Source organism: Myotis lucifugus, unplaced genomic scaffold (genome assembly GCF_000147115.1).
Source record: "Myotis lucifugus unplaced genomic scaffold, Myoluc2.0 scaffold_3, whole genome shotgun sequence".
Lineage (NCBI taxonomy): Eukaryota > Metazoa > Chordata > Mammalia > Chiroptera > Vespertilionidae > Myotis > Myotis lucifugus.
The window spans coordinates 30,589,315-30,613,934 of record NW_005871051.1 but is presented as its reverse complement, the minus strand read 5'-3'; the positions used below and the strand labels follow the sequence as shown (position 1 = coordinate 30,613,934).

The 24,620-nt window shown below is 56.2% G+C and overlaps 2 protein-coding genes across 8 annotated transcripts in view; both read right to left on the bottom strand.

Annotated features, from left to right (window-relative positions):
• Positions 1-608: 608 nt before the first annotated feature.
• On the bottom strand, positions 609-2,935 carry PRLH (prolactin releasing hormone). The gene is given in 4 exon segments (XM_014464120.2): positions 609-652; positions 655-771; positions 1,273-1,431; positions 2,923-2,935. Coding segments are annotated over 4 exon segments (333 nt in total).
• A 496-nt stretch (positions 2,936-3,431) lies between these two features.
• MLPH (melanophilin) overlaps positions 3,432-24,620 on the bottom strand; it is a 36,478-nt gene continuing 15,289 nt past the window's right edge. For 3 of the 7 annotated variants that reach the window (XM_023762742.1, XM_023762748.1, XM_023762751.1), the window contains exons 3-16: positions 24,189-24,410; positions 23,934-24,046; positions 22,309-22,347; positions 21,310-21,413; positions 20,008-20,142; positions 18,450-18,654; positions 15,244-15,383; positions 10,139-10,321; positions 9,726-9,881; positions 8,932-9,024; positions 8,037-8,114; positions 7,577-7,634; positions 6,986-7,086; positions 3,432-5,571 (exon numbers count right to left, since the gene is read on the bottom strand). In XM_023762742.1, coding sequence (XP_023618510.1) covers positions 5,398-5,571; positions 6,986-7,086; positions 7,577-7,634; positions 8,037-8,114; positions 8,932-9,024; positions 9,726-9,881; positions 10,139-10,321; positions 15,244-15,383; positions 18,450-18,654; positions 20,008-20,142; positions 21,310-21,413; positions 22,309-22,347; positions 23,934-24,046; positions 24,189-24,410 — 1,801 coding nt within the window. In that variant the 3' untranslated portion in view covers positions 3,432-5,397. Of the gene's footprint in view, positions 6,600-6,985; positions 7,087-7,576; positions 7,635-8,036; positions 8,115-8,931; positions 9,025-9,725; positions 9,882-10,138; positions 10,322-15,243; positions 15,384-18,449; positions 18,655-20,007; positions 20,143-21,309; positions 21,414-22,308; positions 22,348-23,933; positions 24,047-24,188; positions 24,411-24,620 lie in introns of all 7 variants that reach the window. The other 4 variants (XM_014464100.2, XM_014464109.2, XM_023762752.1 and 1 more) reach the window with 4 other exon arrangements.

Genomic DNA, 24,620 nt, shown 5'->3' with positions numbered 1-24,620 from the left:
TATGCCAATGACAGACCGTGCAAATAGCGACTTGGGATAGGTGTTGCACCCTTGTTGCCCTGTTTTCCAGGAGCGACCTGGTACGTCTTGATTGTCTCTGGGCATGCATCCTACGTGGTTTTACGTCTGTCTTTTCCACATAATTTCCCAACATGTGGAGTGTTCCGGTGAAAACTAGGGCTAATCCCTAAGAAGGGTTCATGGACAAAAAAGAGTGTCTGGCCATCAAAGACCGGCAGGAGCTTGAGACAGGTGCAGGGTCTGAGTGAGCGGCAGGGCCTGAGAGAGGGGCAGGGCTGAGAGAGGGGCGGGGCCTGAGAGAGGGGCAGGAGCTGAAAGGGCTATGCTGCCCTCCTCTGGGCTGGAGCAGAGCGCAGCCTGAGCCACCTTTGGGCGGCTTGAGTGGAGGGCACTGGGGCTGCAGGTGACCAAGAAGGTTCCAGCTCCTTTATTCTCTACTGGGCTCTGAGTGTCCTCCGGGTATGTCACCACACAGACGCGTGTAGATGAGGCAGCTGCTTTTATTAGGATTGAAGGGAAAGTTGTCCCTGGCGGAGGGGGCCTGGGTTGGGGGGAGGCTCCGGGGTTACTCCTCCTGCGCTGGGTTGTCACCCATCCTGGGAGGGCTCAGCGCCTCCTTCCAGGGGGAAGCCGACCGCTGGTGCCACAGGCTCAGCTCCGGGGCATTCCTCAGGGCCACTCTCCTCCGTCCGAAGCGGCCCACAGGCCTGATTCTGCGGCCCGTGTACCAGGCAGGGTCGATGTCCGGGGCTGGAGAGAAAAGGCGACTCAGTCGCAATCTGTGTTCCCGGGTATGCTCAGTGCCCTGCCGGGTGGTGTTGGGGGCAACTGCCTGCTCCCCATGGGGCTCTGAGCTCACAGGCCAGGCTGGGGCCCACCCACAAAGGAGGGGCACTCGGAGGGTCAGCGACACCTTTTCTGGGTGGTGTGGGGTGGCTTTGGGAAACAGGAATTCAAACTCACACCAGGACCAAGGACTAGTCCCCTCCTCACCCCCACCATTCTGTGTCAGCAGGGGACCAAGCATACGGGAGCCCCGGCCACCCTGGTGGTGGGAAGTGAACCCTGGAACGCGTGCTGGACAGGGACACTGGGAAGCGGGTGACAGGGCCACTCTGGGTTGAGGACTGCTGAACACAGGCCGACCCCCCAGAGTTGGGCACATAGTAAGGACGTGCCCCAGGTTAGGAGGTGGCTCTGGGGTGCAGGGGTGGGCGAGGGAGGCTGACATCTGGGTGGGTGGGCACTCACTGCGGGTCTCCATGGAGTGCTGGTGGACTGGACATGTTGCCCCTCGCAGGGCCAGGCCCAGCAGCAGCAGGCACAGGAACCAGGCCTGCAGCACCTTCAGCCCCCTGGCTCCTCGCCGAGGCCCCGCTCGAGGTGGGATCCCACACGGGAGGGCTCGGCCTGGGGCAGAGGGGGCAGGAGCAACGTTAAACACGCATGAGGGCGCCTGTGTACAAAGCTGGGAGCCTTAGGGAATGTGAGTGCCGTGTGTGCGTGAGAGAGTGTGTGTGCACGGGTATGTGAGGGGTATGTGCAGGCATGAGCTTTGTGTGTACATGTGGGAGGATGTGTGTTCCTGGGAGTGTGTGTGTGAATTCTCTGCTCCGTGCTGGGTGGGCATGAACACAGAAGTAGCAGACCGCCTGGCACAGTCCCTCGCCTCTGCAGGACCCCATTCTGTCCTCTGCACAATGAGTGTTCAATGAGGTGGTCGTGTGTGTCAGCCTCTGTGGCTCTGTCATGGGGGCACTGACCCTGTGTCATCAGAAGGAACCGGGAGGTGTGTAAGCTGTGGGTGCAGAGAGGCAGGCTGCCTGGAACAGCTCGGTCTGTCAGTCTGTCTGTGTGAGGGAGCTGGGGGGTGTGGGAGGCCTCTGCATGGCTGTGTGCCGTGCACCCAGGCCTGGGCAGGGCGGGTAGAGGTGAGCAGGTTTGTGGGGAGCTGCCTGGAGGAGCCCAGAGGAGCTGCAGGGGTGGAGGGAGCCCAGCCTGAGTCAATGCTGGGGGTTGGGGACTAGGCATGGACCAGGCTCAGGGGCTGGGACCCCAGTGCAGGGTTCTTTCCCTCCTGCCACCTGTCCAGTCCTGCCCCCAGGCCCATTGGAGGATGTGAGTGGACAGCTGGGCATTGTAGGAGGGTCAGCGTCCTATGTCGTACCAAGAGCACCCCTGTCCCCATGACCCCTGGGACCTGCCACCAGCCGCAGGGCATCCCCCTACAGACAGGGGCACTGCGGGCAGCAGAGGGGCCGGAAAATGCATTTTGTCCTGTGGGTGGAGGCAGTGACCTGCCTGAACTGGTCCGTCCAGCAATTCCTCATGCTGGGTCCTCTGTCAGGTTCCCCACCCTGTCTGTCTCAGGGAGGACCCCTCTGCCCACCTTGACTTTCCAGCCTGTCCCTGAGCCACTCAGAAGGTGCTGTCCACCTGGGTGACTTAAAATGCCCACCCTTTTCTTTTTTGGGTGTCACACAGGGGGTGGGGGACCCCGACCAGGAAATGGAGGTGCCACCCTGAGAACAGAGTGTAAAGAGATGCTGCTTTCTCCTCCCCAGGGGCTGGGTTCATGCTGGATGGAGGGCACCTCAGGAGAATGTTAGCAGCGCCTGGCTCCTGATCCCCAGGGGGATTCCCTGTCTGCATTCTCAGTGGGGTGCAGGGGTGGCCTCCCCCCTTTGCCTTCACCATGGACAGCACTTGAGTCCTAGGGACCCTGGGCAGGCAGGAGTGGCCCTCCCTCGGACACATAAACCGTGGGATGGCCGCCCCTGCCTGTCCCCTGCCTCTCCCACCCAGTGCTAGCCAGCTCGCCGCCGGAAGAGCCAGCACGGCCTTCGTAGAGCCCAGACCCAGAGGGAGATTTGCAGAGTGACAGTCCCCTGGGCTACTCACCGCTGTTCCCCATGATGGTGCCGAGCGAGGCCAGTGTCCTGAGTGTGACTCAGCGGGAGCCAGCCTACCCCTTTTATAGCCCCCGGAGGAAGCAGCCCAGCCCCCTGACGCCCCCCTCTCCCCCTGGTCCCCGCCCCCCTCACAAGGGGACGTCAGAGTCTTTGTCTATTTTCTTTTTAAACTCTCATCAGCGATGTGATTTGTCCCTTCCTTCCTGGGTTATATAATTTCATTTGGGCCAAGTGGTTTTAAAACACATTAGCCTTCCTTCTTCACGCCGGCCTTGGGGACACGGCAAAGTCAAGTGCCAACAGTCTGGGTAGCGCGTGAGCCACTGCCTCCCACACAGAAAGGTGACCGTGCGGCCACTCCTTCCCCTCCTCCAAATCATGGTGAACAGAGAAGTCGTCACGCCGGACACGACGGTGTTACGTCTCCACGAGCCTCCTCAGTCTGTGGCTTTCCATGGTGACATTCTCATACACAAACTACTCTCGTCCATTTCATTGCTTAAGATCGGTTCCTCTCTAGGCTTTTACAAGTCTTCATCATTAATGTTTTCAATGGGCAAGTTTATTAATATCAGGAAACAAAATGTTGAATTTTATTGTAAAAGCAATTTATACACCTCTGGAAAGAAATGAACACGTGTAGAAAAATAGAAAAACACACACAGAAAGAAAGCACAATAAAATCAAAGAAGCGGATCGTTTTCACAGGTGATGTGCTTCCTTCTATTGGTTTCCCACATCTTTTCTGGGTCAGTTCATCATATTTATATGTTTTTGAGTCTCACTCTTTTCATTTAACAGTTATGTCCTCGAGTTGAAATAACTGACAATATTCTACCATTTAAGTTGGACCTAGACACCTAACTCATTTGTGTTCTGAATAATTAGATTATGTCAAAGGTCACTAAGTGCTGTTGAGTGCAGTGTCAGGGAGCCTGTCCTGGGGGAGGAGACATGGGTGGCCCCCTCAGGCATGTAGGCTTGTGATAGGACATGTCATATGACCATCACTTCTCAGAAATTCTTCAGGGCTGTACCTTCCCCTCTGGGAATTGGCTGCCCATTCCTGGTGACCAGCAGGCTCCCTGCGGATCTGAGGTCTGTGAGCACTGGTGAGGGGGCAAGTGACTGGGGGCTGGGCAGTGGAGGGTGGGTGCAGGGCTGTGATGGTGGCTGCAAGGTGAGGTCACTGGGGGTGGATTCCATCAGAACTGGGGGAGTCTCAGGGGTAGTGGTGGCCATGTGCTCAGGGGTGTTTCTTACGAATCGTGGCGAAGGGCCGCTGTCAGGAGATGTGCTCCTGTCTTGGAGGCGGGCCCTCTGGGTGGTCCCCACAGATGTGTGCGCAGTCAGGGCCACCTGGAGGCAGCTGCCTGGGCATCACCACGGGAGCATGTGTGTGCACATGTGTATGTGTGCACGTGTGCCAGTACAAGTGTGTGGGCACACATAAGCCTGTGTGTACATACACGTGTGCCTGTGTGTGTAGGGGGGACAGTAACCCCTTTCAGCAAAGTAGCTTTGTCACAGAGTGGCATTGGTGCCCTACCACTTTGGGCCTTCACCAGTGGGTGTCTGTAGGCAGTGGGAGATGAAAAATTAAAGGTATCAGTTGAGGAAAAAAACCCTAAATAAAATATTTTTTCTTCTATCACCATTTATTCTCTTTACCCTCTTCTACCTCCCCCACCCCCTTTAAATAAAATATTAAAGAAATAAATTCAGCAATGTACTAAAAACCTAATTATCTTGACAAAGTAAGGTTTATCCCAGGGAAGCAAGAGATTGTTCCTGTTGGAAAAAGTCATGAGGTGACTGAGGGGAGTCGAGAAGTCTGGAGTGGTCTGGGAGACACAGAGGATAGAGTGTGGTCTGATGAGGGGCAGGGTTAGGGTCTGGGGCCTGGGGTTTCTGGCTCCAGGGCTGGGTGGCTCGGATGGGAGCTCTGTGGATGGGAGAATGGATGAGTTCCGTGGTGGCAGGTGTTGGAAGAGCTGGAGGGATGACCATGCGACTGCTCTGTGCATTAGTAGCTCCTTAGGGAGACCTTGGTCATGGACCAAACACAGTGTGAACAGAGCACAGGTGGCCATGAGCAGGTTCTGGGGCACAGCACCCCCTATCCTGTTGTAGGAACACGCAGGGACATAGAGGGCAGCCAGAACTGCATCTTCTTTGACTCCTAGGAGCTCACTTTGACTTTAGTTTACTTTGTGAATAAAGGACGGCCTCCCTTTTCACTTACAAGAACCCTTTTAATCATTTGTAGCATTGACTTGGGAGCAACGCCCTTTAACCAGCCTCCGTTCTGAGAAGGGGCCACCAATCCCAGCATAGCCCGAGGCTGGCTCCTTCCGTCCCCTGGAGGCTGCCTTTGCACCGGGCGCTGTCCAGGACGCAACCCCTGTGGTGACCTGACAATGGCTCAGGGTGGAATCTGTGCAGCTGTGGGTGGGGCTCATCATCAAAGGCCCTTGGGCATCACTTCTCCATCTTCCTCTTTTGGGTACCATGTGAACTGGACAAGATACCCACTGAGAGTGCCAGGTTGAAGCTCACCCAACATCACTGCAAGAGTATAGAAATCACAGCAGCAGCTCCAGGGCACTGCCTCGCACCAAGGGCTCCATGTCCTCCTCTGCAAAACAGGCTTAAATTTGATCTGAGGTTTAAACAAACCAGGGAACCTACAAAACCACAGCCAGGCTTGGGATGGGGCGATATGGTTAGTTTCTGTGCTCAAAGGCAGCTCTGGAGGCTCACAGCGGGCTCCTCTTACAACTGAAAGAGCCACACAGACACCCAGACGTAGCCCTGAATCCTAGCCTGTCTGAGATGGTGGACTTAGGGCTCATCTATGGAGCTTATGGCAAGAGGCTGGCGGGCACCACTCATTGGTCCTGGCCCTCTGGGCCCCAGGCTGCTGCCCCGTGTACACTGCGATCACCGCCTCTCCCCACAGGTCCTCTAGGTCTGTGTCTGGGCACTGATCATATGCCACTCCTACCATGTGTATGCTCTGCCCTTGACCAGAGGGTAATGTCTCCCAGTCTGTGACCCACAGATGAACTTGCAGAATAGGTATATATGGGGGGGGGGGTGTCAGGGGCTCTATTCCTCTCTCATTATTCAGCTGATCATGGGTTCAGTTCCTTCCTTGTATTGATGCCCAATTTCCTTCTCCAATTACACCCACACAGAATACACACACACCGGCCTGGCCCACACTCTGATGCACATTGTCATTCCTTTCTGTTCCATTCATGAAATCGACATAAGAAAGGCAGCAGTGAACGGGGTGAAAGTTCTTGCTGAATAGGTTTTCTGTGTGTCCTTCAAAAAATTTAAACAACATTGTCCTGAAGGAAAGGTGTAGCTTAGATGTCTCTCACGGATCAGAACAGGCTGGCCCGGTGGCCTGGGAAGTTGTCAATGAATGGGGGTGAGCAGCTGCAGGTCTGAGGACCATAGTCATTTCACAGGTGGGGTTCCATCACGGACGGTGTGTCTTCCTGTTTCTCCACTGGATGGTGTAGAATGGAGAGTGCAGGGCCGATGGGGGGACATCATGGCTGTGGGGGAGGGAAAGCAAGGCGGGCTGCTCTGTTGCTCTGTCCTGTTCCCAAGAACCTCTCCCGCTTAGGGCTGGTGGGTCATTACAGGTTTCTGCAATGCACAAACACACATGCACACATAAGCATGCACAGGTGGGTATGCACACACATGCACACATGCACACATAAGCATGCATAGGTGGGTATGCACACACATACACACACAAGCATGCACACATATGCACACACATGTACAATAAGCATGCGGAGATGGGTATACACACACATCCACACACATGCACACATAAGCATGCACAGATGGGTATGCACACAGACACATGCACACATAAGATTTTTGTTTAAATCTTTTGCCAAGTTTACAAGTTACTTTATCCCAATTTTCTTCACTCCGAGGACTTAATACCAGTAAGTAACCCGCCAGGCCACAGAATTTCGAAGACACCTTGGAGAACCGGAGAGAACCGGATGAATCCTTACCGAAAAGCTGTGGTGGGCGGTGCCCCTCCTGCCGTTGGGGTTTCTCTGTGTCAGGGAGCCGCGGTACACAGATTTCCGATCAAAGGACTCGTCATCTTTGCCTTTGGGGAAAACACGGGGGCGGGCTTATTAATCACACACTCACCCCAAACAAGTGTTGTTGCCTCCCAAGAAATGAACCAAGTAGCAGAAAGATGAACATTTCCCCCAAGGAGAAGTTTTCTCCGCATTCAATAGTTTCAGCAAAGCACCCACATCTTAGCAACTGTGCCAAGGAGCGCTCTCTTTGGAGCAGGCACGAAACCCTACCTCCGGGGGCAAAACAACAGAAAGGTCCTTGCACTGGCGTGCGGCCCGCCACTCCTTTTCTTTACTTTTGTGATGTGATCGCGGCCTGAGGGGGTGGGACTCATCCTCAGGAGAGGGTCCCTCCTCAGAGCCTTGGTTGTGAAATCCATCACAACAGAGGGTCCTGCAGGTGCAGGGCGTGAGCTGCTGCGTCCCACGGATGATGTGGAAATTCAGAGCCCTGCTTCCACGCCCCAGAGCCCATCCCTGCCTGCGGGGAGGAGGGACACAGGCGACTCTTACCTTGACTTTCAGGGGAATTGCCGAACTTCCTCCTCAGAAGGTAGGGCCCCGCCGTCACCTGGAAGGAAGGAGACATCTCTGGGCTTCACTCGACTGTAACTTAGAAACACTGGGGGCCAACTTGGGACCTGTCATTCTTCCAGATTCTAAGTACCGGGTGAACTGCTTCTGCTCTTTGGCAGTATTTGAACCGTTAACCATATTAAAATGCATGCCGTCAATCATGTAAGCACCCAGTGCCAGCATATAAAAGGTGCTTTGCTTGGGGGAGCTGCTGACATCGGGAGGCGTGGGCTGTGAGGGCTCCTCCCGCACCCACCCTCGGCCCAGTGCGTCTGAGGCCACCAGCCTGCGAGGCTGGCCAGTTCTCCACCACCCCCTGGACCTGCCATGCTCTGGAGAAGGGGGGTCCACTTTTCACTCTTAGTCTGGCCTTTAGGGGTGGGAGGGAAGCACGCACCTCGGCCCCATCGGCAGGGTCTGCAGGTGGGTCCTCGGGACTCTGGCCCAATTTCCCAGCAAGTCGGGGCAGAAATACCTGGAGGACAAGGAAGAAGCCTGTCCATGATCGCTGCCCTGTGTCCCGTCCAGCCACGGGGCCAGCTGGACACGGGGCGGCGTTCTCTTTCAGCACTCGCTCAGGAATGCGGGGGAGGCACGCTGGCCCTGCCAGACAGGCCACTCAGTGGGCTGGGACTGGGGCACGGCCAGGTTTAGCAAATTAAAATACAGAACGCCCAGTCTGCTCTGAATTCCAGAGAAACAGCAAGTCATTTCTTAGTGCAGGTCCCAGTACGCACGTGCCACACTTACACGGGAAGATGATCCATCGTACGTGTGACATTGAGCTTTAACCGGCGTCCTGTGTTTTACCTGGCAGTCCCGTCCGGGACTCTCCCAGGAACGTCTTTCATTCTCGGCCAGGTGTCCTCGCCATGTGATTTTGCCTGAACATCCCCGACCTGACCCAGGAGAGATGTCGTGGGGGCCCCTGCTGCCCTCCCCACCCCCTGTTCTAGGCACACCATGTCAGTGGCAGTGTGTTAAGATGCCCACACGGGTGGCATCGTTCAGGTGCTTCCTCTGCACTCTGAACTGTGCACCTGGTGTCTTTCAAATCCTCATGGGAGCTGAGGGTCCCTCATAAAGCACTTTCTCCAGTTAGAAAACAAGTAATAAATGAAAAAGAGCTCCCACAGGGCACAGCTCACGATGGCTGTTAGGACACTGAGGCAGCAGTTCAAGGAGCGGGAGATGTCTGGCCCAGGGCTCTCGGTTTCACGCCCTGGGGTGGCCCTGTGGGCCTGGCCAGGAGTCCGGGCACCCAGGCCCCGGGCCCTGCAGCGTCCACTCACCGGGAGCTTAGACCTCCTCCGGGGCTTCCCTGAGGGCCTCACCGTGAGCCCTGCAGCCCGCAAGGCTGCGATCCTGGCCTCGATTTCTGACACCTAGAGGATCAGTGGAAACAGACAGACGTCACTCAGGAGTCCCACCTCCGGTCACAGCCCTGGAAGAGCAGCTGCCCTCATTCACCAATTTTACTGTTTTCTCCTTAAGATTTTACTGTGTTTCCCGCCCAGATGTACTTTCTGGGGTTCCATTCCCTGCAGGTGCCATGGGTGTCGGGGAGGGGCTGGGTCACCCCCAGTTGGGAGCAGAGTCTGAGGGACAGGCCCTCTCTTCTCTGTGGGTCCCTGGGGGGAGGGCTGAGCAGGGCCCAGTCCCTGTGACTGTCCCTGGGAGGCCTGCTCTGTCCTCTGACCTTTGTCACCACCGACACCTCCGCCCTTACACCGAAGCTCTGGGGCCCACGCTCCTCGGGCCAGAATGTGGTCCTGAGCCCTGGGCTGTCCTAACATCTTAACTGCTTCTAGAGAAGCCCCTCCATGGGGTGGGGCCGGGGGAGTGCCCGCATCTTCCTCCAGTGGCTACAAACCCTGCCTGCCCCTCTCTACAGCAAAGGGGAAGGGACAGGGGTGAGGCGAGGGGGGTGGGGTGCGATTCCCACAGGGACCCCCAAGCTCCTGCTCTGAAGCTGAAGGGGCTCTTCTGCGTGAGCCGCTGGGGAGCCCCTCCCCTGCTGTCACACCGTCAGGGCCCCACCGCTGTCTGTCTAGGGGAGCCATCTGCTCCCGAGGCTGTGGGCTACCTCGCTCTCCGTCTGCTGAACCTCAGAGGCCGTCACGGCCACCCTGTCCTCCAGCTGCGACAGCGCCTCGTCCGGGGTCCTGGCGGTCTGCATGGGGCCCTGGGGGCCGGGGGGGCTCTTTTCCCATCTGTGTGTTTGGCCTGCAGACGTGCACACCTAGGACGGGAGAGACTGCAGGCTTCACCAACAAGGCCCTCATCCTACCATCCCCTTTTCTCTTCACTCCTGGAGCTGGGCGGGTGGGCAGACGGTCAGCCAGGGGCTGGGCACTCTGCGGCCCTTGTCGGGCCCCCTCACTGACCTCCAGGGGTCAGCTGTCTGCCCTGGGCTGGGCTGCTGGGTTGGCTACAGACTGTTGACCCCTGGCCCTACCTCTGCCCGTGTCCTGTGGAGACTGAGGGGGGCGGCCTTACCTCTGGGGTCATCCGGGGGAGGTCCTCCAAGGAAGTGCTCCTGTCCAGCTCCGCCCCTTTGTCCTTGCCCTCCTCCTCGGACGAGGCCCCCTGGTCACTGACATTGCTGGTCAGCTCCTCCAGCTTTCTCTTCAGGGTCTCCTCCTCCACGTCCGCCTCCGTGGGCTCGCTGGCACCGGGACCCTGAAATGAGCAGCGAGCGGGTCTGGTTCAGTGGGCATCTGTGCGCATAGTACTTAGAGGCCGGGCTCCGGGAGGGGTCGCACCCCCGAGCACACCTGAGGCTCCCGCTGAGCCCTGTCTCCGTCCACTCTCCACGTGAGCTTGCCCAAGTCCCCGTGCTGGGCCCAGTCCCGGCCGCTCCTGGTGATCCTGATGCCACCAGGCCATCGAAGACCCACCATTTATCTATTATACATTTATTTTTAATTGTAGTTTACATGCCATATTGTATTAGTTCCCTGTGAACAGCAGAGTGATTTTCCATGAATACACCTGACAAAGCCATCCCCACAACAGGGCTCACACATCTGTCACTGTGCGTGGTGTGGAGGCTGCTACTGGCTCTGCTCCCTGTCCTGTACATGACACCCCGAGACTTATGTTATAGCTGAGAGTTGTACCTCTTACTCTCCCCCTTTTCTGCTCAGCCCCTCACTCCCCTCCCCGCTGGCAACCATCTCTTTGTTCTCTGTATCAGTTTGTTTCTGTTTTATTTTGTTCATTGTTTTCTTTTTTTAGATTCCACATATAAGTGAAATCATGTGGTATTTGTCTTTCTCTGTATGACTTATTATTATTGTTTTGTTAATCCTCACCCAAGGCTATTTTTTTCCATTGCTTTTTGAGAGAGTGGAAAGGTGGGAGAGATGGGGAGAGAGGGAGAGAGAGAGAGACAGAGAAATAGCTACATGAGAGAGAGATACATGGACTGATTGCCCCCTTCACATGCCCCAAGCAGGGCCAGGGATCAAACCTGCATCCCTTGACCAGGAATTGAAGCTGAGACTCCTTGGTATGTGGGCTGCCACTCTAGACATTGAGCACATAGACCAGGTGTCAGTACGACTTATTTTTAAAAAAAATATTTTTACTGATTTTCAGAGAGAGAGGAAGGGAGAGGAAGAGAGAGAAACATCAATGTGAGAAATGACATGGTATCAGCTGCCTCCCGCACACCCCTTACTGGGGATCAAGCCCGAAACCCAGGCATGTGCCCTGACTGGGAATTGAACCCGCAACCTTTCTGTGCACCGGACGATGCCTAACCAACGGAACCACACTGGCCAACGCTTTCTGTACTACTTATTTCACTCAGCATCATGCCCTCTGCGTCCGTCCGTGTTGTCATGAATTGCAAGATTTCATTCTTTTTTTTTTTTTCAGCTGAGTCATTTCCTGTTGTATATATGTATCACCTGTTCTTTATTCTCTCATCCACTGCTGGGCACCTGAGTTGCTTCCATATCTTGCCTATTCTAAATAACGCTGCAGTGAACAAGGGGTGCATAGATCTTTACTAATTATTTTCTTAGTTTGTGCTTTTAACAAAGTGGCTTCCGGGCCCTTTTGTTAACAACAAAACTGCCTTTAACAAAGGGGCTGCGGGGCCCTATCTCCAGGTGGGTCAGCAGACATTCCACCGCTGACGTGCGCTTACTCATTCCAAAACCCTGCAGCCGAGGAACAGAAACAGTGGCCAGGACACGGCCCACTCCCACCAGCAAGACCCAGCCCCCGCCCCCTGGGAAGCACCACACTCCCAGACCGTGGATGGAACCCTGAGGCCGTCACCCAGGCCATGACCCGGGGAGGGTGACCAAGACACCCATCTTCCCACACCAAGGGCTCTGGGACACCCAGCAAAAGCTGGGAGTGCACACTGGGAGATGAACAAGGCAGGAGGGGTGACAGGTTCACCCAGGCTAGGGAGCTGGACCTGAAAGGCCGACGGGGATCGTTCCCGGGGGCAGCTCCTGTCCCGAGCAGCACAGGGAGGCGTGAACTAACGAGGCCAGGCCGATCAAACGAAAACTCATTATCTGGCAGGAGCTGCGGGTCACTGGTGGGCCAGGAGACAACTTCAAGCGACTGAACATACAACTTCCTCATCCCTTGAATCACCAGGCTCTTGAGTCACCAGAAGCTATTAGCTCCCAGACGGGGACATGAGAAAATCAATGCTTGTTCCGTTTTCTCCAGGCCCAGCGGACGCAGCCTTCCTGCCATTATCTCTCTCGAGGCTCACCTGGGTTTAGCAGAGGCAATGGCCCTTCTGGTGGAAAGGTCCTCTGCATTGTTCGGGAGGTAATTAGTGTGGTCGTCACAGCACCGAGAGCCCTGAGCGGGCAGAGCCGCCCGCGGAAGAGCGAAGCTGAGAAATGTCACCTCGAGGGTTTCGCTCTGGAGTGGCCTGGAGTGGCCCGGGTAACTGAGCCCACCTCTGGTTGCACTCAGAGTCTAAAGAGACAGCGGTCAATACCTCGGAGCAGAGAGCCCAGAAGACAGCCTTGTGCCCCTGAGGAGTCAGGACGCTTGGCTGCCACTTCAGGCCTGGAGAGGAGGGCCGGGACCCACCAGTGCCAGGAGTGTCATTGTGAGATGTCACTTAAGAAAGATAAACTTCCCACGATGACAACTGGGACCATTCTCACCTGGGGTTGGGGGAGGTGAGCAGGAAGTGGGGGTAGCACAGAGCCATGGAAAGGCAACAGGCCGACAGAGGAGCTGGGGGTTGGCGTGGCGCTCTGAGAAAGGCCAGGTTGGCACCCAGGCCTCTCAGGGGAGGGGAGGCCTCCGGGATAGCATGCCCACCACAGATAGAACAGCCCCGGGTTTCTATCTGGTACTGAGAGCCACTGGGGCCCTCAGACACGCCCATGCAACACCTGCTTCTCAGGTACCAGGAGCCACCTCCATGCAGCTGCTGAGCCTTCCCCCTCGGCCCCCCAAATGGCCACAGCTTTGGCGGTGGCGTCTTCCCCTGTGTGAGCCCCAACTGTCAGGGTCATCATGTTACTAGACTCGTACGGACATCAAGTATGAACGGGTGCCTTCAGCTTGTGGGCAAACCAACATTTATAACTTGCAAGCACAACACAGACACCGGCCATGCTTAAAAGGAACAGCCGTAATTTGGGACTGGCGAGGCTCCTGCGGGGAAACCAAGTCAGTGTCTGCAGCCTGACACGGCTTCGATGTCCCGGGGCCGGCTCTCGGGAGCGGGGGGCTCACTCCCCACTGTGGTGAGGGTTAAGTGCCCGGGCTCCGTTTCCCGCCCCCGCCACCTCAGCCCCGTGGAAGTGTCCTTCGTTCGGCATGCTGTGCCATCTCTGGCCTCCTCTTGGGAGTCTTTCCTGAATGTTCCTCACCCAGAAAGTCCTAACCATGGGTACAAAGCAGAGACAGGTGACCGATCACAGGAGGATTTGCCCCAATAAAACATTGCTCTGGAGAACTCAGGCCATGTCTGTGAGTCTTGGGGTTGGAAAGACTGCTCTATCCTGGAGGGAGGTCTCTGTTCTGGGGGAGTCTCTATCCTGGGGGGAAGGTCTCTTTCCTGGGGAAGGTCTCTATCCCATGGAGGTCTCTGTCCCAGGGGAGGACTCTATCCTGCTGAACAAATGACCAGCCTCACCACATGACAGCCCAGAGCTTGGCCTATGGGTCCTCAGGAGGGGAGCTCCACAAATGCACCCTCCAGATCTCCCCGGAGGGGCCCCAGGGGAGGCTCTGTGCCAGGCACCAGCGTGCAGAGGAAGCTGGGCCTGCACTAACCCAGGCTCCTGCAGATGTGCGTGAGACCAGCCTCGGGGAAGCTATGGCTCAGGGTTCTCCATCCAGAGCAGGCCCGTGCACCCCGTCTGGGTTCCATGCTTCGAGAGTCATCAGTTACAAAACGGCCCCAATCCCGCAATTTTATCCATAGGAGTCAGGGCTCCATCAGAGACTCTGGTGAGTCAGAATCAACCTAGTAGGTCACGATGTTCTCGTCTAAAACAGGATTGCCTTTCCCCCAATAAAATGTACTTGCCTGTTCTAATCAGTTGACTATAAATGGGCTTGTGATTTAATTTCAGTGAAAAGAACCTGTGGTACCCAAAGGAATCTTGTGATGAGCTATGTCGTAAATCAGTGTTTCTATGTGAGCCGTTCTCACTAACTTAGGACTTACGTACTTTAAGTTGAATTTTCTTTTCTTTTCTTTTTTTTGGTTAATCCTCACCCGAGGATATTTTTCTATTGATCTTTTAGAGAGAGTGGAAGGCAGAGGGAAAGACAGAGAGAAACACCGACGTGAGAGAAACACATGATTGGTTGCCTCCTGCACACGCCCTGGGAAGGAGCCTACAACCAAGGCACGCGTGCCCTTGACTGGAATCTAACCCAGGACCCTTTGGTCCACAGGTGACGCTCTAGACCAGTGATGGCGAACCTTTTGAGCTCGGTGTGTCAGCATTTTGAAAAACCCTAACTTAACTCTGGTGCCGTGTCACATATAGAAATTTTTTGATATTTGCAGCCATAGTAAAACAAAGATGCATATTTTTGATATTTATTTTATATATTTAAATGCCATTTAACAAAGAAAAATCAACCAAAAAAATGAGTTCGCGTGTCACCTCTGACACGCGTGTCATAGGTTCGCCATCACTGCTCTAGACACTGAGCCAAACCAGCGAGGGCTAAGTTGAATTTTCTTAAAGGAATGAAGTCCTGACCCTTGCTACAATGTGAATGAACCTCAGAAACAGCAGGCAGCCAGTCACAAAGGGTCCTGTATTGTATGATTCCAGAGTCATTTCGATGAGAGATCCAGGACAGGCAAATCCACAGAGACGGAAGGCGGGTGGGTGGTGGCTGGGGTTGGGGAGGGGACTGGGGGTGACTGCCCGAGTTGAAGTGGTGGGCAGGGTTTCCAGTAACCCCTCCACCATGGGAACAAGCACATGTGTTTTGATGACATCACTCCTCTCTGTTAAGTAGGCTTGTGCAATCTTATAGCTTTAAAGTATGGGATGCTGTAATTTCTCTGATATGACTTGGTGTTAAGATGAAAGGGCTCCCCTCAAAGAAGCTACTAGGAGTCTTCCCATGCCCCGTACCTGGCTCGCAGGTGAGGTCCGGCCGCTCTGAGTGGAGAGGTGGGAGGCTGCCCTGTGGGCCCGCACGCTGTCTTCATCCGAGGTGTCCACGTCGGCCAGGCACTGCGAGGGGAGCTGCTCGTTCCTGACGACGCTCGCCCCTGGGGAGGGACAGTGGGTTTGGATTGTTTGGGGTGAGAGACTGAAAGCCAATGGACATGTTTCCACTGCAAAAATGAGAGATTGGAGCAACTGTAGACGTGATTATATTCTTGACATTATGGGGCTGAGACCCTTCAACCAGAGTAAGTTCCAGCAAGGAACTTCAGGACACAGAGGTGGCCTGGCGCTCACCACGGCCCAGATGGTGCGAAAGCCACGGTGCCAAAGCAAATGCCCTGTAATTGCACCACACCGAGCTCCAGGTGTGCGGCGTGTGGGTCCCAGAAGCTTCCAGGAGTGGAGGTGACTTTAGGAAGTCTTTCCACACTGGTCACCATGGGCTGTTTTTTGCCAGAACAGTGATGGGCAGATGCTAGGGCAGGGGTGGGCAAACTTTTTGACTCAAGGGCCACAATGGGTTCTTAAACTGGACCGGAGGGCTGGAACAAAAGCATGGATGGAGTGTTTGTGTGAACTAATATAAATTCAAAGTAAACATCATTACATAAAAGGGTACGGTCTTTTTTTTTTTTTTTTAGTTTTATTCATTTCAAACGGGCCAGATCCGGCCCGTGGGCCGTAGTTTGCCCACGGCTGTGCTAGGGGCATGGGTTGCCTGGGGTGTGGCTGGAAATGCTGATCCTGGGCCCCAGGGGGGAAAGCTCACTATCTCCACCTCTTCACCAAAAAGTACCGGCCCCACAGAGCCGCCTGGAGATGGGTGAAGGTGGGGCCCTCAGGGCTGACCCTCACGTGGAGGGCACCTCGCATACAACACTACACGGGAAAGTCACGTGTGCAGGAGTCACGTCTGCACCTGCTGTGGGCAGCCGTGTGAGTTCTGCTGACAATCTGAATGAGCCTGTGGCCCGGGTGCAGGCGGCGTGCGCCAGCCCTGCTGACACTGGTTTCAGCCTCGAGACCCTGTGCTGAGGACATAATGAAGCCTGGACAGCTGGCCACAGCCAGACACTGAATGTGTGTTGTTTTAAGCTGATACGTTTGTGTAATTTGTTACCAGCAATAGTTAACAGGTACGACCTTCTCACTTAACATCTACAAGGGTGGGCTGACGTAGGCATTGTAACCCTTTTCATAACCAGGACCCTGAGGCACGGGGGCTGAGCAGCTTGGTCGAGCAGCACGCCGTATTCCATCAAATCCCAGCCCGTGCAGTTGTTTGATGCTCTATTGGGAAAGCAATAATATTGCCCATCACACTCCCACATATGCCTTTCTTACCACACTCCCTGTGACGTGCTCCCAGGGTAGAGATGGGGGAATGTGTCTTGGCATCAGTGAGGTAGGGTAGTGGGTCTGCAGCCTGGGCTTGACTCAGAACGGCAGGCCTCCCAAGAGCCTTTTCTCAGCGTGATACTGTCTCTGTACCTCCCCACCTTGTCCCCCAGCCCCACCCTACCACCGAGCCCACAACCTGGGTGACTAGGGACCACGGAAGGAGATGAGTGTGTCCACTCTACATGCTCAGTCGATGGAGATTCACTTACTCATTGTTCATCAGGGGAGGTAAAACCCGCCTCCCCCACCCAATGCCTCCAGGGTCCTAGTGGGTGTGTGGATCATGAGATTATGGTCCCTTTAATATAATGAAAAGGGAGAATGGAAAGTGGACAGACAGTGTCTTAACCACATTTCGCAGCTGCATTTGTGGATGGTTGCCCGACGTCAGCAGGGAGTCTGACTGACCGCACACGCACTCCCACAGGCACAGACACTTCGGGATTTCATTAGGAAGCAAACTGTCTGGCAACAAATTCAACTGAGCAAATCTGGGTTCTCAGCACTTACAGACTTCCCCATTCATGGGGGACCAGGCAGGTGGCACCCCCATGGAACTGCACCAGGGGTCCCCAGCAGCACCCCGAGTCCTCAGCTGTGGAGATGCCCTGTCCCGGTCAGGACAGTTGATCCAGTGACCATCAGTCTGTCATTGCAGGAAGACCTGCATGTCCCTACCCTGCAACAATGTCCTCTGTAAAGGTGGCAGTGAGCCCTGGGGGTTTGGCTCAGTGGATAGAGCATTAGCCCAAAGACTGAAGGGTCCCAGGTTCGATTCCAGTCAAGGGCACATACCTCAGTTGCAGGCTGGAGCCCTAGCCCTGGTCGGGGTGCATGCAGGAGGCAACCAATCGATGTTTCTCTCTCTCCATCTCTTCCCCTCCCTTCCTCTCTCTCTAAAAATCTAGATATATAAAGAGGAATATGCTAATTGGTCCTAATGGTGTCCTGCTCAACAGGCTGCACTCGCACAGGAGCTGGTGGGTGGAACTGGGGCGGAGGCGTGCGCAGGTCCGCAGTCCTGCCTGGCCCAGAGGGGAGCGTCAGGACGGGGCCAGGGCCTCGGTGGAGAGCTCTCAGCACTCCTGCGCTGGGGTCTGAAGGCACAGAGAGGAAGGGAGAATAGATGGGCAGTTAGGGGGATCAGGCCAGGAGGGGAGAGCAGATAGGCAGTTAGGGGGATCAGGCCAGGAGGGGAGAGCAGACAGGCAGTTAGGGGGATCAGGCCAGGAGGGGAGAGCAGATAGGCAGTTAGGGGGATCAGGCCAGGAGGGGAGGGCAGTTAGGGCCATCAGGCCGGCAGGGGAGGAGTTAGGGGCATCAGGTAGGCAGGCAGGTGAGTGCTTAGGAGCCAGTGGTTCTGGATTGAGAGAGGGATCCCAGATTGAAGAGGGTGCAGGCCAGGCTGAGGGACCCCCCGCCCCCGTGCATGAATTTCGTGCACTGGGCCCCTAGTCAATATAATAATGTCCTTGGATGAGGACTAAAAAATAACTAAAAAAAAAATAACTAAAGGTGGCAGCAGCTGTGTGGTCAGGTCGGGGTCAATGCTGGTTACCTGAGTGCTGCAAGGGGCACACGGAGCCCGGGGGAGGCAGGTGTCCATGAGGTTTGTTGGGACTGCACATGCCCGTCGATCACAGGGAAGGAATGGGCTACTTTAAATCAGTCAGTGTGTCTGCCCAAATTGGGGTGGTGGGCAGGGTTTCCAGAAACCCCTCCACCATGCAGAACCCAGTTGGAAGACAGCGGCCAAGGGCACCTACCAGGAGTGGCAGCGATCCCCGGGGCTGCTGGGCAGGACTCTCCTGGCAGGCAGAGCTCAGCGCGGGCATCCCATCCGGCAGGGGAGAGGCTGTCTGTCTGCTCTTCTGGGTGGGGGTGGCACCCAGAGGCCCTGGCATCAGCCTCCTGCAGGACCATGGCCTCCTGGGAGGCGGCCTCCTCCACGCAGGGCTCACCTGTGAGGGCCTGAGCACATGGGGCCTGTCAGCCGCTGGAGGGTTTGGCCTTGGGGCAGCTCCTTGGCGTGTGGGTCTGTCTCGTCCACATCCGGAGGGCTCCCAGGTGTCCTCTGCTGACCGAGCACCACACACCTGCCCTCCGGCCCTTACATCGCAGTTCCCTTCAGTTTCAGAAACCGAGCTTTCATGGCCTATTCTGCATCCTGTCTCCAGAGAAGGAGGTTGGGGCCTGACCCCTGGGCCAGGTATCACACAAGGCGACAGAAACACTTCCGACAGCCTCGGGGCATAGACCAAACCCAGAGACCAAAGCCCTGAGCAAGTGGGCAGGAAGTGTGTGTGTGTGTGTGTGTGTGTGTGTGTGTGTGTGTGTGTGAAGGTCAGAGAGGCAAGAGTGGGTGGGGGTGGGGCAGCCCCTTGGCTGTGAGCCCCACACCCCTCCCCACCCTTCCTGGGGCCTGGAGAAGGTTCCCTCTACTGTGCCATTGGTCCCCAAGGAAAGGGGGCGCTGAGGGCGTCAGGGAGCCACATGCCCCCACTCCTTTCCAGCTTGGCTGTGCCGGGGCTGGGGCAGGAAGGAAGTCCTCCCAGGCCCTGGAGGCCAAACAAAAGGGAGACTGCACCCCCCAGATTTGCAGCTGGAGCAGGACCCGTGGCCCAAGGCCTCTTGGGTGCTGGCTCCCTGCCCCACTATCCCATCCTCAACAGAGGTCTGCCAATCAGGCTGGGCAGGCCCAGCCTTGCCCCAGCTGTGGCCAGGCACTGCCTGGGCCCAGGGGACCCCCAGCGTTGGGCTGAAGCTGGGCGTCACTCTGGGTCTTGTGCCCAAGCTGCATGTGCCCGGTGGGTGAAGAGCACAGCCACTGGTCCTGAGAATGACCCTGAGAGGGGAGATCATCAGCCCTCCCAGGTGGTGGGGGCTGGAGCCTCACGGAGGGCCCCCAGACCAAGGTCACAAACCTAAGGAGTAGAGTGACCACGTGTCCTGGCTTCTGGGTGGGCCCTGCTGATGCCACACTGCTGCTGTGATTATTAACGGCAGCCTCTTCCACTGCAGGACTCTCCCTGTTTGGGTAATAAAGCCTGTGACCCCCGCTAAAACACAGAGGTCCAGACACATCCAACGCCTGGGCAGACGCCGGTCCTCCGTCTGCCTTCCCGAGTGACAGGGCTCTGCCTTACTTCCGGGACAAGCACCTACCCTGAACCCTCCATGCCCCTCACTCCACTGCCCTGCACCCCACACAGCCATGCTTTTCAGAGGGTACTTGAGAGCCTAGTCCTTGGAGGGTGTGACACTTCTGGATCCTGTCCCTGACCTGAGGCTCCCAGGCGGGATGGGGCAGGAGAGTCCACTCACCTGCAGGCTGTCCGGGGCGGGTGGGACTGAGGACAGGCTCGGGGGGTGACTGCAACACCCCGCGGAGTCGTCAGAGTCGGCCTCGAAGTCCAGGCTGTGAATGGGGAGGAGGCGCTTTTTCTTGGCGGGCACAGGCTGGGCAAGAGGAGAGTCAGGGTCAGTGGACAGGGAGGACCAGACGCCCCTCACCCCGGACGTGGGGTGGGCCCTCAAAACCAACCAGATGAGCCCCAGCTCGGAAGCCGCACCGAAAGTCTGCCCAGAGCCCACCACCCCTCACAGGGTCTGCAAGCCCAGCACCCCTTACAGACACGAGCAGAAGCTGCTGATGGACACACGGCTGCCCACACATGCCCAGGACACAGGCCCCGGAAGGCGGCAGCCTTGGGGGCAGGTAGGCTTCGGGTTCCCCACCCTTGGGGTTTTAGGCAAAAGAGGGGAGCCCGCTGGGGAGGCAGACGGGGGAGGGAGAACTTGTGCACATTAGATGCAAGGTCAGAGGTTAGCTCTGACCCCCTGACGGTCTCCATCCTTCAGATGGATGTGTAGGGAAGAGTGCAGACACTGGGGAATGTTCTGGAAGCTTAGGAAGTGGCACAAACATACTTTTGTCATCAACAGATGCATATATTCCCCCCTCCCCCACCCCCCAGAGCAGCCAGCTCGACCTGGCCAGCATTGCGTCTCTCTCCAAGTGGCTCCATCTATACTCATCATCGCCTGACCCACCCCTCCCTCCAACCTGCTCCCCTCCAACCTGCTCCCCTTCAACTGCTCCCCTCCCATCATCCTACCCAGAAACCCTAGGGGTTACTTTGCGTGTCTTTATCACCATAAATAAATTAAAAATAAGTAAAAACAGAAACAAACACCAATAAAAACAAGGCTCATGTTTTGTCCTAGAAAAAAGCAAAAAAGCTCACAGAGTCCAAGGGATTTATGTCCCTGAAAGGTGCAAAGGCCGCCTTAGGATGACACCAGTGTGCCCTCTGGCCCCTGCCCTCCCACCGAGCTCCAGTGGCCGAGGCCGAGGGCCAGGCAGTCTGCGGGTCTAGGCAGCCTTCTCTGCAGCCTCTGCCCACCCACAGCTTGCTAGGGCTTTCTCAGGTGCCGGTGACCTTATGCTGAAAGTATTCTTCTATTTGGTGCGAATAGCCCGCAGAGATGGTCCGGGTGTGGCAAAGGGAGGCGGAGCCTTAGCGCTCAGGCTATAGTGGAGCCATGGGAGCACTGAGACTTTTAGGAAGTCAGAACCCAAGGCTGCAGCCCCGGGAGTGGTGGGAGTGGTTGGGGAAGACTTACTTTGCTGCCAAGGGGATGGGTCTGAGCCCCTGTATCCAGCTCTCCATCCGTATCGGAATGCTCACTGTCTCTACTTCTCTCTCCCGGGCTTGGCTCAGGCCCACCTGCAACAGACACCTGCATGACTCCATTTAGGGAGAAATAGATTGGAGGCAAACCCTTTGTCTCCCCCCCCACCCCCACACCTATCCTTCCATCCACTCATCCTCCCACCCACTCATCCATCCGTTCCTCATCCATCATCATCCATCCATCCACCATCCACCATCCATCCATTTTCCATTCACCATCCATCTATCGAAAAACATCCAGGCAAGACCCTCTGCTGACCTTACAATGACCTATCCGAGCATCAGTTAAAGCTGGTTCTCATCACAGCAGAAAACCAGTGTTTTGCATCAGTTTTATCAGGGTCACACCTGCAGGTATTCACCCGGCAGTTACCGACCCCTTGAAGGAGGCTTAGAGCTAAGTCTTGTTCTTCCCAAACAAACCACTTCTCCCGCAGTTTCTTATCAGCAGGCCCGGCCTCAGGCACAGCTGGGAGGGAGTGAGGCTCAGTCCCGGGCCCTCTTCTTCCTTTCTCTGCCCTCCTCTGCCCCCAGACGTCAGCACCAGCCAGCCAACTGGGGGCCCCTCTCTGAAGAGTGAGTCTTGAAACTCACGTCGAACAGCCAGACCGAGGGCATTGTGACGTGGACTCTGTCGGCGTCGAGGGAATGTGGACATGGGTTTCCAAAGGCCCAGGTGTGTGTGACCCGTCAGGGTGGTGTCCCTGCCCCTCTGCTCGAAATGAGCAGGATCTCCACGACCCTTTGGTTATCAGCCCCTTACATGACCCTCTAAACCTGGAACAAGGCTTTGATATGAACCCACCTCTGGCTGTTGAGTCACAGGTAAAGAAACCCAAAGGATTTCCCATGTTCCTGACATGGAGCAGAGATTTCTTGGTGGGGAGGTGGAAATGAAGATAAAAGCGTCTGAGCAAGAAGGACTTACTGTGGACATCGGGGGAGCTTTGTGTTCTGCCAGACAAACCTACAACCAAAGAGGAGGGGCTGAGAAGAAAGACGCCCTGCGGGGAGCTGTGAGCTCAAGGACAGGAGAGAGGCGGCTCCTCCCATCCACCTCCACCCACACTGCTTCCTGCAGCTCCTGCCATCCAGTCCTGGGGCCTCTGGGAAACCACCGCTCGGCTGGCCCAGGGCGCCCCACAGCTGCACAGGGCCTGCAGCAGGTCCTGGCTGGGACTGCAATCGTTTGTCTACTTTCATTAGCCATACAGCTTCCCCAGCCTTGTGCTCCTTCCCTGCACCTTTCTCAGGGAATTGTGTTTGGGGCCCCCAGCAGGGAGACAGTCCTGGGGGAGGTCACTGTAGGGACCTGATACCTGCCTCCCCGGGCCAGGAGCCTCTGCGGTGGCTGGAAGCAGGGTTCCTGCTGCCCCACAGCGCCACCTCCTGGCTCTCGGTGACAGTTTTGAAATTGGCAGGCTCCTGGCCACTGACTCACTCATTGAGCTCTGGACCCTGTGACCTTCTATGTCAGCGGTTCTCAACCTGTGGGTCGAGACCCCTTTGGGGGTCGAACGACCCTTTCACAGGGGTCGCCTAAGACCATCAGAAAACACATATATAATTTCATATTGTTTTTGTGATTAATCACTATGCTTTAATTATGTTCAATTTGTAACAATGAAATTGGGGGTCACCACAACATGAGGAACTGTACTAAAGGGTCGCGGCATTAGGAAGGTTGAGAACCACTGCTCTATGTCATCCAGATTCCTGAGCCCACCCAGGTCCCTGGCAATCAGCACCTCCCAGGGCAGGGCCCAGGTCCTCAGGGCTCTGATGTGGCCTGTGGTTTCCTGCCACGCGCAGCCGACTCTGGGGGTGAGATTTCAGATGCTTTGTAGTGTGGCTTTTCCTGTGCTGCCTGTGGCTCCTGCTCCTGCGCCCTGCGGAGGGCCCAGCCAAGCTCCTTCGGCTGCAGGAAGACCCTTCACTGGCTCCTGGCTGGCGGAGCGGGCATGGGAGGTGGGACTTTTTTGGGCTCCAGCCTGAGACAAAGATATTAGCCCGGAAGAAGCAGCTTGAGGAAGAAAGGAGAAAGAACCCTCAAGAATGGGGAGACAGTCCCTCCCGTGTTGCTGGGGCCCTCCTAGTCACGTCTGTGGTCTCAGCGTGGTTGTCAGGAGGTCTCTCTCACTCTTAAAAATGTCCTGGTTTGGAGGATTTATCAATGTGTCCCCCTCCAAATACTCCACCCAGGGAGGGAGGACCTGGGACATAAAGCACAAACTAGGCCCGGCTATTCCATCAGCTGCCCAGTTTGAGAACCTTGGCTGTGAGTTCTCCACTTGCTACAGAGCTCTGAGAAAACACAATTTCAGAGGGTGGGGATGTCAACATGCAGGACTTCCCAGGGCCAGGCCCGGCCAGGGTGCAAAAGGCTGCACCTCACTCAGCAAGCAGCCAACCCCATCAAAACACCAGGCACAGGGACTGACAGGTGCGCAGACGCAGATGCCAAAGGAATCTGCTTGGTCCTGAAACAGTAAAACATGCCTGGGAGCAAAACAGGTTCTGAGACCCCCCCACTTCCCTCCACCCACTCCTCACCTCCCCCTGGCAGCCGCCCGCAGAGGGACCGGATCACTTTGGCACTTCCGAAGCGCTTGAAGCGGGCCCTCACGTGCCCGTAGTACCACTCCAGGGAGCCCATCTTCACGACTCTGCAGAGAGATGGAGCTCAGGCCTGCAGCACTGCTGTGCCCAACCACCACGCCCATCATTCTTCAGATAGCCCCTCCCCCCCCAAGGGAAAAGCCACCCCTCAAAGCCATCAGGGTCCCTGGATCTCCAGGCCCCGCTCACCTGGCCAGGTGACAGGGGTGGCAGAGCCAGCCCTCCTCCTCGGGGTGGGCGTGGCTGCAGCCTTGGCAGGTGAAGAGGCGGCAGTCCAGGCACTGCCGTTTGGGGGCCTCCAGGAGCCGGTAGGGCTGCAGGCAGTGGGCACAGTGGGTGTCGCTCAGGAGGGCCGCGTCGGAAACCAGCTCCCTCTGGGAGCTCTCCTTCTTCACCTTGCCCTTCAGGCCCCTGAGGGAAACAGCAGAAACAAGGAACACGTTGGACATCTTGTTGCAACAGTCTTTGAATGTGTGAGCACACACAGGGGATCCTTCTCACACACCAACACGCTGGATTCAAACGTGCATATGGGTAGGTGGGAACTTATTTTTATAGACATGAAATGGCATTTAAACCTCTCTGTGACTGTTCACATTGTGTATTTTCCCAGGATGTACA